We start from the raw sequence: 12,043 nt of genomic DNA on the forward strand, positions 1-12,043 counted from the left end.
AACTCTAACTAAAACTCATATGTAAAACGAAAACTCTTAACTAAAAAAAACTAAAAGTAAACTAAAACTAAAACTAAAAATCTAGACTAAACTAAAACTAAACTAAACTAACTAAAACTCTAAACTAAAACTAAACACTAATTTAAAACTAAACTAAAAATCTAGACTAAACTAAAACTAAACTAACTAAAACTAAACTAGAAATAAATTCTAATCCCTAAACTACTAAAGTATAACTCTAACTAAAACTAAACACTAATCTAAAACTAAACTAAAATCAAACTAAGCTACTAAATTAAAACTCTAAATAAAACTCATATGTAAAACGAAAACTCGTAACTAAGAAACTAAAGTAAACTAAAACTAAACTAGAACTAAACACTAATCTAAAACTAAACTAAAACCAAACTAAGCTAATAAATTAAAACTCTAACTAAAACTAATATTTAAAACGAAAACTCTTAAATAAAAAAACTAAAAGTAAACTAAAAATAAAAATATAGACTAAACTAAAACTAAACTAAACTAACTAAAACTCTAAACTAAAACTAAACACTAATCTAAAACTAAACTAAACTATAACTCTAACTAAAACTAAACACTAATCTAAAACTAAACTAAACTAACTATACTCTAAACTAAAACTAAACACTAATCTAAAACTAAACTAAAACCAAACTAAGCTACTAAATTAAAACTCTAACTAAAACTCTTTAGCAAAATGTAGCTAAACTAAAACTCTAATCTAAACTAAACTAAAAGTAAACTAAAACTAAAAATCTAGACTAAACTAAAACTAAACTAAACTAACAAAAACACTAAACTAAAACTAAACACTAATCTAAAACTAAAATAAACTATAACTCTAAATAAAACTAAACACTAATCTAAAACTAAACTAAACTAACTAAAACTCTAAACTAAAACTAAACACTAATCTAAAACTAAACTAAAACAGAACTAAGATACTAAATTAAAACTCTAACTAAAACTCTTTAGCAAACTGTAGCTAAAATAAAACTATAATCTAAACTAAACTAAAAGTAAACTAAAACTAAAAATCTATACTAAACTAAAACTAAACTAAATAAAACTCTAAACTAAAACTAAAGACTAATATAAAACTAAACTAAAATATAACTCTAGCTAAAACTAAACACTAATATAAAACTAAACTAAAATAACTAAAACTCTAAACTAAAACTAAACACTAATCTAAAACTAAACTAAAACCAAACTAAGCTACTAAATTAAAACTCTAACTAAAACTCTTTAGCAAACTGTAGCTAAACTAAAAATCTAATCTAAACTAAACTAAAAGTAAACTAAAACTAAAACTAAAAATCTAGAATAAACTAAAACTAAACTAAACTAACTAAAACTCTAAACTAAAACTAAACACTAATCTAAAACTAAACTAAACTATAACTCTAACTAAAACTAAACACTAATCTAAAACTAAACTAAACTAACTAAAACTCTAAACTAAAACTAAACACTAATCTAAAACTAAACTAAAACCAAACTAAGCTACTAAATTAAAACTCTAACTAAAACTCTTTAGCAAACTGTAGCTAAACTAAAACTCTAATCTAAAATAAACTAAAAATAAACTAAAACTAAAAATAAAAATCTAGACTAAACTAAAAATAAACTAAAATAACTAAAACTCTAAAATAAAACTAAACACTAATCTAAAACTAAACTAAACTATAACTCTAACTAAAACTAAACACATCTAAAACTAAACTAAACTAACTAAAACTCTAAACTAAAACTAAACACTAATCTAAAACTAAACTAAAACCAAACTAAGCTACTAAATTAAAACTCTAACTAAAACTCTTTAGCAAACTGTAGCTAAGCTAAAACTCTAATCTAAACTAAACTAAAAGTAAACTAAAACTAAAAATCTAGACTAAACTAAAACTAAACTAACTAAAACTAAACTAAAAATAGATTCTAATCTAAAACTAAACTAAACTATAACTCTAACTAAAACTAAACACTAATATAAAACTAAACTAAACTAACTAAAACTCTAAACTAAAACTAAAAACTAATATAAAAATAAAATAAAAAAAAAAAAATATAATAAATTAAAAATATAACTAAAAATCTTTAGAAAACTTTAGCTAAACTAAAACTCTAATATAAACTAAACTAAAAGTAAACTAAAACTAAAAATCTAGACTAAACTAAAACTAAACTAACTAAAACTAAACTAAAAATAAATTCTAATCTCTAAACTACTAAACTATAACTCTAACTAAAACTAAACACTATTCTAAAACTAAGCTAAACTAACTAAAACTCTAAACTAAAACTAAACACTAATCTAAAACTAAAATAAAACCAAACTAAGCTACTAAATTAAAACTCTAACTAAAACTCTTTAGCAGACTGTAGCTAAACTAAAACTATAATCTAAACTAAACTAAAATTAAACTAAAACTAAACAAAATATAAATTATAACACTAAACTAAACATTAAACTAAAACTAAACTATAATCTAAACTAAACCAAACTAAAACTAAACTAAAATAAATGTAATAAATAAACTTAGAATAAACTAAAAATCTAAACTAAATAGGTAATAAAATAATAAACTAAAAATCTACACTAGCCCAACCTGCAATCCTCTTTTTCTAATATTTCCGCCCTCTGATTGGTTGAGAAGGGGGATGTAACCGACTCGTTGATTGGCTGAGAAGGAAACATGTGATCTAACTGTTTCCGGGAAACTCATAGCATTTGGCTCGAGCAACAACAACAAATACTATTTCTGGATCATAACATTCGCTGAGAGCAACAACAACAAATACTATTTCTGGATCATAACATTCGCTGAGAGCGTGCACTCACAACAATAACAACATTGACCTTGACATTTGCCTCGGAAACAACAACAAATACTATTTCTGGATCATAACATTCGCCTCAGAGCGTGCCAAAAGCACACCTGGAGGAGACCGAAAGAGGTCATTGACCCCATTACCCACGTGTTCTCTCTAGGGACTCTAGGCCCATATTTGGGGTGAAAAAAAGTTATAGGTAGCAGCTGGGGTGAGGGGTGGGATCAATAGGGTCACCTCTACTCATAGTCTGTAGAATTAGGAGCATGATCTTTCCCTATCTGACCCATTATAAAAACCCGGACCGAGGTGCAAGTGCTCCAGAGAACCTATAAACATAAGCGACATTAGATCTTTTCACGGGTAGACAAGTCAGATTTCTCTTGAACGCGAAATTTGGCTTCAACGTTGGAACACTAATTTTGAAAAAACTAATTTTAAATTAATTTATTCCAATACATACATGCAAACCGGTAATTAGTAGTGCCATGTTATTATTAGATATTTTTAAGAGTTAAAAGTAGGTTTCGAAGTCTCAAGTTGGTTTTACAGGCATTTTGAGAAAGTTTCTGCCAAATAACGTGTTCCAGGGTAATTCGACCGCTGATGGCAGATCAAATGAGAGGAGCTGTTTGTACGCGCCGATATATATATATATATATATATATATATATATATATATATATATATATATATATATATATATATATATATATATATATATATATATATATATATATATATATATATATATATATATATATATATATATATATATATATATATATATATATATATATATATATAGATGGCGGGCCAAAATAGCGGTTGCATATATTAGTATACTTCCTGATATAAGTAGTAAAATCGGGTTTCTCATAATATCCTCCTGGCCATACACTATTAGCTATTCTGTTGACCTGGAAAATCAAACATAAAATTTAGCGGCTGAACTCTTTGAAATGTATTACTAAAAATGTATTATTTCTTATAGTTCCCCGTTAGAAAAAAACGTCTTAGAAATATTTTGGAAATTGTGCCGTAAAAGGTCTAAGATTATACAGACTCAGCAGTAAGAAATGCATTTTATTTATTTTCTAGCAAACAAACTGGAAGAATATTTTATAATAAGAGCATTTATTGCACAAAGCCCAGTAAAATTTTGGATTCGCCACTAAATTATACGATGCCTTTCAAATTCCTAGAAACTCCCAAAGAATCTTACGAAAAACACTTCTTTATAGACACTTAGTATTTTCTTGGACAAATCTATTGTAAATGCTTTTCCCACAGCTACCAATGATCAGAAACTTAGTTATAACATTGTTCTCAATCAGGAACCCTTATCGCTATCTAAATTCACAAAGTGCAAAGATTTTCAAACAGAGGTTTTTGTTGTTTAAAGTTCAGGAAAGGTCTGCCCATTTCATACTAAAACATTGATTGAAAACGAAACCAGTCTTATCTAGGCTCTCCGCCAAAACAGGTAACTAGACTTTTCAAATATCACAGGAAATACAATCTGAGAAAATAAATATCACGACGTGAAAAAAAAAAGATATTCTGTCCAGTTTCGGACCCAGAGGGGGGGGAGGGTTACCCCCCTAAAGTAGTCTAAAGTAGTGTAATGTACCTAATTAACGCAAGTTTGCATTAATTAAACTTGCTCCTAACGCAAGTTATCGGATCAACCTATTTTGCGCCCCCCCCCCTAAAAAATCCTGGATCCGCCCCTGAAACCATCACACCTATTCCACCAGTTATTAGAAGAAGAAAAATTTCTTATTTTCACAAATTTCATCAACCCCCGCCCCCTTTTTTGTAAAATCCTACATAGACCAATCAGTTGAGTCCACTGTATATAGATAATAGATTGTCATAATTTGTATATAAATTAAGTCATACCTGTGATATGGGACAGTTGCAAACCACTTGGCCGGCTCACCAAGTTTTTTTCTGCTTTCGCAATTTTGAATAATGCACTTTCTAACCATTTCTCATTGATTGACGCAAACACACTGATCCATAGCTGCACAAATAAGTGGGAGGAGCTTTTTGTTCGCACCGAGAATGAAGAGCCAGAAATCATCTGCGGTAAACTTACTGCTAATTCTATAAACTGTGGTTCCCAATAACCAATACCATATGTTACCATTGGGTAAAGTCCATAACTTTCAGCCCTCCCCCCGGGGGCTTCGAGAGATCAAGTCATCCTAAAAGACATAGTTATAGTATTTTCGACCATGCTGAACAAAATGGCTATCTCAAAATTTTGATCGGGTGACTTTGGGAACAAAATGAGCGTGGGAGGGGGCCTAGTTTCCCTCAATTTTTCTGGTCACTTAAAAAGAGCACTAGAACTTTAAATTTCCGTTCGAATGAGCCCTCTCACGATATTATAGGACCACTGGGTAGATACGATCACCCCTGGGGAAAAAACAAAAAAAAAAACAAAAAAAAAAAAAACACCCATCCGTGATCTTTCTTCTGGCAAAAAATGCAAAATTCCACATTTCTGTAGATAGGTGCTTGAAACATCTACATTAGGGTTTTCTGATACGCTGAATATGATGGTATGATTTTCATTAAGTTTCTATAACTTTTAAGGGGTCTTTCCCCCTTTTTTCTAAAATCAGCCAAATTTTCTCAGGCGCTTAACTTTTGATGGGTAGGATTAAACTTGATATAACTTATATATTTGAAATTAGCAGAAAAATCTGATTCTTCCGATGTATCTATTGGTATCAAAATTCCGTTTTTTAGAGTTTCGGTTACCATTGAGCCGGGTCGCTCCTTACTTACAGTTGTCATGACTGCTCGTTTTGTCATGTGTAACAAGTGCAAAGTTGGTATTATGCTATTCTAATAATAATTTCTGCAAAGAGTAAACTCAAGATTATCCGCAAATGGGTAACCTGTAGTGATAGCTGGCTAACTCAGTTTGAAAAGAAATGAATAATGATGTGAATGATGATAGCAAAGAATTATTAATAATAATATAATGTAATTTGACATATTAAAAGCATTTTTGTGTTGGTGTTTATCTGTTTTGTCCTATTTCAAGCTAGCTGCAGAATTAACTTATTCGTAGAGGCCACACTACCCAATTATGGGCATAATCGAGAGTTGCAATAATGATCTTACCTCAGACAATTTAAAATGGTTTCATTTCTATTTATTTTTGAAACTAGAAAGTATATGTAAAGATCCGATGTAAGTACAATAGCACTGATTTTGTAAAGAGTGTTCATTAAAAATAGAGATGAGCATCCACAAATTAATTAGCAGTTATAATCTATTTTAAAGTGAATATGACTGAGTTAAGTCATTATTGACTCTAATTAGGGGTTTCAGGCTATTTTTTGGGTTACAATGGGCATTGTTCATCTTTCACTAGGTTGCAGCTATCGCTACAACCATGATTAAGGCCATTGTCTGGGTTCAAAAAGATAAGCAAACTCCAACGAAACTTGTGTATTTGATAAAGGCCAAAACTTTTTTCAAATTTTATTATAAACAAAATTAATATATAATTTCATATATAAACGTATTTACATATAGAAAGATATTTTATTAAACCTGAATTTATTATATATGATATATTTTTGGTGATCATATTGATATAAGATGACTAAAGATTTGCCACCCAAGCAAAATGTTTCAAGTAATACTGTTACCTGAAAGAGATTGTGCCGGTTTTTTTTTTACTGAGCTTTCAAGGCTAACTGGCAGGGGCGGATCCAGGATTTTCCTTAGGGAGGGAGCGCAAAATAAGTTGATCCGATAAACTTGCGTTAGGAGCAAGTTTAATTAACGCAAACTTGAATTAATTAAGTAAATTACACTACTTTAGACTATGCTAGGGTGCGCGCGCCTACCTTGCCCCCCTGGATCCGCCACTGCTACCTGGAGCAGTCAAAAATCTTCTTCTGGTGGTCCAATCAAAATTATGATAGTGCATCTCTAATATTGAAAATAAGCTGAAATTAGTTTTGATAAGACTTCAAGAAAACTTTTAAACAGTATCATAGTCCTGGTTCGATGAATGAATAGACATGAAGCTAATTTATTCAATGTTGAATGTTTATTATTTTTTGGGTGTATGATACAGTTGATCGCAAGATCAGTTCACGGGCAATATAAACCTCATGATTTTTCTATTCCGCCATATTTTGAACTGAATATTCAAAAAATAGATGTAAGAAAACGAATTACTGAGTGGCAAATCGTTTCCTGATAGCAGTTTGAAAGCCAACGCTCTACTCTTGAGGGCTGTTTTGATAAGTTGTGATAAAACTAAGGTATCTTGTTTATAACCTTAAAAGAACAACTAGTTTTGAAACTACCCTTGCTGCTATAGGTGTCAGAATAAAAAAAAAAAATCCTACTAAGATCTGTATATTAGTGGGATATCCCAAATTTTATTTTTACATTTACTTTTCGTCATAATAATCAGTAGATCTGTGGTAGCATTGAATTTATGCTTCTCTGGGCAATATGGAGTCTGGGGCTCAATTCCTACTTTTGCAAGGCTTGGTGACTGGCTTGTTACCTGTCCCTGTAAAAGAAGACTACGGAACTGAAATGTCGATTCGAGCTCTATGAATAGCTCTGAAGGATCTTTATCCTTTTTGTCTTATATTCATTAATTGTAAAAAGAAAGTATTTCAAGTGAAATACATTTTACAGAAAGCATCTTAAATTCCTTCAGATTCCTTACAAATTCTCAAGGAGTTGAAAGCGGAACTCAGAAAAAAAAAACAATGTGTTTTTCTTCTCCAAAAAGGCTTCCATAGTCCTATTAAAATGTAAAAGAGTAAGGTAAGTAATTTTTCTTAAGTTTCCAGCAAAAATGTCCATCCTAGTCTTAGATTGTTATGACTTTTTGCCAAATATATTATGTAAATAAATCTTTCACCTGCAGTGAAGAAGAATGGAAAAAGGATTTTGAAGAACTAAAGAAAAAACTGAAAGATGTATACCATTTGGGAGATACTCAACACCCTGGTACGGCTCCAGAAGTGTCCCAACAGATGCATACGGCTAATATTCAGACGTCATTGTCTCAATTTGTAAGTATTAGAGTTTAATTTGAGCATTTGAAGTTGTAATCATTATGCTGGGAATAGCAGTGGTAGCGGCAGTACCAGAACCAGCAATGCTGTGGTTGGAGCAATCTTATTTGGAGTAGTCTTGCTAGTGTAGTCGTTGTAGAACCAGAAGGGGACTGAAAAGTTTAGGCAGTATACGTTTGGCTGGAGCAGTGGTGGCGGTAGAAGCAGTAGTTGTTGGAGGCATGGTCATGTCTTAGGAGAAGTAATGACCGTGAGAGCAGTAGTTATGGTAGAAGTAGTCAAGGTAAGAACAGGCCTAGTTGGGCAATCATAACTTGCGCAAAGGCATTATGTATATCCATGTGGTCAAAGGGTGTTGCTTTATATCTCAGTACCAGCTAAGGGCATTAAATTAGAACATTTTCAGAAGATTCTAAATTAAATAAAAACAATATTTGTATCCAGGTTTTCAAAAGGTGTATCTGCAATATCTTACGAACGTCTATGGGTATTATCTTGAAATTTCAAGGGGATGTTGAAGTAAATCAAAAGACACTCTGTGCATCCAAGTCATCAAATTGCGTATCTGCATTATTTAAGGAATGAGTAATCGTGTTAAGTTACAACCTTGATTCAATGTTGATGGGGACGTTAAACTAAAACAAAAGACAGTCTATACATCACTGTTTTAAAGCGGGGGGTTCGCAATATTTCAAGAATGACAGAGAGTATTAAGCAGAAATTTGCAGGCGATATTGATTAGGGTATTGATCTTAATCAAAAGACTTTAAATTCATTCAGGTTGTCAGAAGGCATAACTTTAATGTCTCTGGAAAAGCTGAGGGAATAAGTTGTGACCTTCAAGAAAAGTTTAAGCGAATGATAAACTAAACTAAACGACACTTTGTGCATCTGAGTTACTAAAATTGTGTATCTGCAGTGTCTCAGTAACAGCTAAGGGCATTAAGTGAAACTCTCAGGAAATGTTTTTGGGGGTATCGAACTAAACCAAAGAGGCCTTGTTCATCCAATTTGTCGAACGTCTTATCCGCAATATTTTAAAAACGACTAGGGGCATCAAATTGAATCATTCTTGGCCTCTTTAAGGGTATTTTTACCTAAATCAGATTACAATATGTGCCTCCCGTTTGTATAAGGCTTTGTCTGTCAAATCTCAGGAAAGGCCGAGGAAGTAAGTTCAAGCTTTCCAGAAATGTTGAGAGAGGTATTGAAATAGTACAAAAGACACTTGCTTCCATTTGGTCCAGCGAACTTATTTGCAATATCTCAGGAACGGCTAAAAGTGTTAGCATGAAACTTTCAAGATGTGTTGACGAGATTTTGAACTAAATCAAAAAAGATTGTTCATCAAGGATGTCAAATGGGAGTGTCCAGGATATATCAGAATCGATTAAGGTATCAAATTGTAACTTTCAGAATACGTAGAACAAAATCAAAAGACACTATGTGCATTCGTGATTTTATATCTGCAATATCATAGAAATGGCTGGGGTATTAAAATGAAACCTTCAAAGAGAGTTGAAGGAGTGCTTATCTAAATTATACAACTGGGTTCATATGAGATATCAAAAGGTTGTATCTGCAATATCTCAGCAATGGCTTAGGGTATTAAGTTGAAGCTTTCAAGAAATATTTTTAGGGGTGCTGAACAAAATCAACAGACATTAAATTCGTCCTGGTTGTCGAAAGGTTACGGCTACAAAATCTCAGGAACGGCTTAGGGAATGAAGTTGAAACTTCAGTAAATATTCAGGGGGGCGCTGAAACTAAACAAAGAAACACCACTTGCATCAAGCATGTCAAAAGAGCGGCTAAGGGTATTATATTTTAATTCATTTTTAGTAGGACATTTAACTAAACCAAATTAAATTACGTACCTAAGGGTTGTCAAAAGGGTGCATCTGCAATATTTCAGTACGGCTAAGGATGTTAACTTCAAACATCGCAGGATTGATGAGTGAGATTTAGAACTCTTTCATAAGAAACTATTTACATGTAGTTTGTCAAAAATACGTATTTGCAAAATCTTAGGAACGGCCAAGAGTAGTTGAAAAGCATTCAAAACATGCTGAGGGGAATGTTGAAATAAATTGACACCATGGACACCAGAGACACCATGGATCCAGGACATCAAAAGGGCTTAACTGTAATGCATCAGTCTAGTCTGTTTACTCAGTTCTTAAAAGGAGGATCTGCAGTACCTCGGGAATGGATACGGTATAAAGTTGGATTTCAGTGAAAGTTGAGGAAGACTTTGAACCAAATCAGAAAAACACTATGTTCGTGTCTGTTGTCAGAAGGGTTTTTCTGCAAAATCTTCAGGAAAAGCTAGTGGTATTAAGCTGAAACTTTCAAGGGAACTTGAAGGTGGTACTAAATTAAATTTATAGACGCTATATACATCCAATTGGCAAAAGGATGCTATCTGCAATATCATAGGAACGGCTAAGAATATTTTAATTTTTGCTCGTAGTTTTGAAACTAAGAAATCTTTCCTCATGACGAAGGGAATATTTAACTAAACCAAAACAAATAATGAGCAGCAAGGCTGTCAAAGTGATTTGTCCATAGTATCTCAAGAACGACTAAGCGCATTAAAATGCAAATTTCAGGGATTTTCAGGGTAGGATGCCGAACTAATCCAACAAAAACAAGATGCACCCATTTTGTCGCAAGGACGTATCTACAGTATTTAAGGAATGGATAGAGGGTTTAAGTTTAAACTTTCAGGCGGTATCGTAGGAGTTGTTGAACTAAATCTAAAGACGCTATGCGACTCCAGATTGACAAAAGGGTGTATCAATATTGATCTCAGCAACAGCTTAGTAATCCAAGTTAAAACTGTCAGGAAATACCAAGAGAGATGTTAGGCTGAATCCAAAGGCAATAGGTGAATCCAGGTTGTCAAAAGGGCGTATCTGCAACATCCCAGGAGCGTCTATGGGTATTAAATTGAAAATTTCAGGGCATGTCAAGGGGGATGTAGAATTATATCAAATGTGTTAGGTACATCTATTTTGTCAAAGGACTGATACAGCAATACCTCAGTAATAATTAATGACATTAGGTTAATACTTTGAGGGTTTTTTAAATAAAATCAAACGGCATTGCGTGTCTCCAGGTTTTCAAAAGCCTGTACCAGCAATACCTCACGGACGTCTAAGGATTTTATTTTGAAACTTTTAAGGAGTCTTAAGGGGTGGTGGTTTTAACTAAATCAAAAGATCCAGGTTCTCAAAAGTGAGTATCTGAACTATTTAAGGAATATCTAACGGCACTAAGTTGCAATTATTTATGTTTGTTTAAGTTTCAAATATTATTTGACTTTATTTCTGTTCGTCTTTCGTCTAATGTAACTCTTTACTTTTCCTTGAAATTTTTTTAAGGGGGGTTAAAGGATTTTTTTTAAATCATCGAGGTAGAAGTGGCCATGGCTTGATTGTTTCAGTGCCTCATTTATATTAAAAAAAAAGAAATTTAGTTAATGGCCTAAAAATTCTTTTCTATTTTGGGATTAGAGCTCTAATATAATTCACAGTTTAACATTTATAAACGATAAGATTATTTGGTTGTTTGATACCAAAATGTGTGTCACTTTTTGGTATTTTTATGATATTGTTAATGGGAAAGAAAAGCTTTAAATCAAGTTTCGATACAACATTTTCTTTTCCGTACCTTTCTTTTGTTTGTTGAACGATTTTGGCCTTTTGCCAGACAGTTGAGCATTTAGGCAAAAAAAACTGTTTTATTTGACGGACTACACGATATCTATTATTGTAGGTGTATTTAAGAAGGCCTTCTATTTATTCTTATTTACCCAAATGTTTCTTACGCTTCTTATGGAGTTAGATGGGACGTCTCAATTATTTCAGCATAGTGCTATAGTTACCAAAGAAGGTGGATTAAAAAAAAGTATTTGAAAGACAGACAAGCCAAAAATATAACTGCTAATAGGCCTATAACGCCCATAGCTAATAATGTAAGAATAATAACCAAGTAAGAAGCTCTTCACATTCATTTTTGTATGAAAAACGTTTCCAGAAAACAGGAAAAAAGCGTTTATTTTCAAAAAACTGTTCCAATAAAATGGGAAAAATAAGTTTTTTTTACAA

The 12,043-nt window shown here is 32.0% G+C and overlaps 1 protein-coding gene across 1 annotated transcript in view; it reads left to right on the forward strand.

Annotated features, from left to right (window-relative positions):
• The window catches only part of LOC148956120 (circadian locomoter output cycles protein kaput-like), a 157,582-nt gene that overhangs the window by 130,283 nt on the left and 15,256 nt on the right, over positions 1–12,043 (forward strand). Inside the window, exon 6 of the mRNA XM_089089230.1 lies at positions 7,781–7,928. Within this exon, the coding sequence (XP_088945356.1) occupies positions 7,781–7,928 (148 nt within the window). The remainder of the gene's footprint in view (positions 1–7,780; positions 7,929–12,043) is intronic.

This window comes from Artemia sp. Qi Xiang Cuo, chromosome 1 (assembly GCF_049724085.1).
Source record: "Artemia sp. Qi Xiang Cuo chromosome 1, ASM4972408v1, whole genome shotgun sequence".
Classification (NCBI taxonomy): domain Eukaryota; kingdom Metazoa; phylum Arthropoda; class Branchiopoda; order Anostraca; family Artemiidae; genus Artemia; species Artemia sp. Qi Xiang Cuo.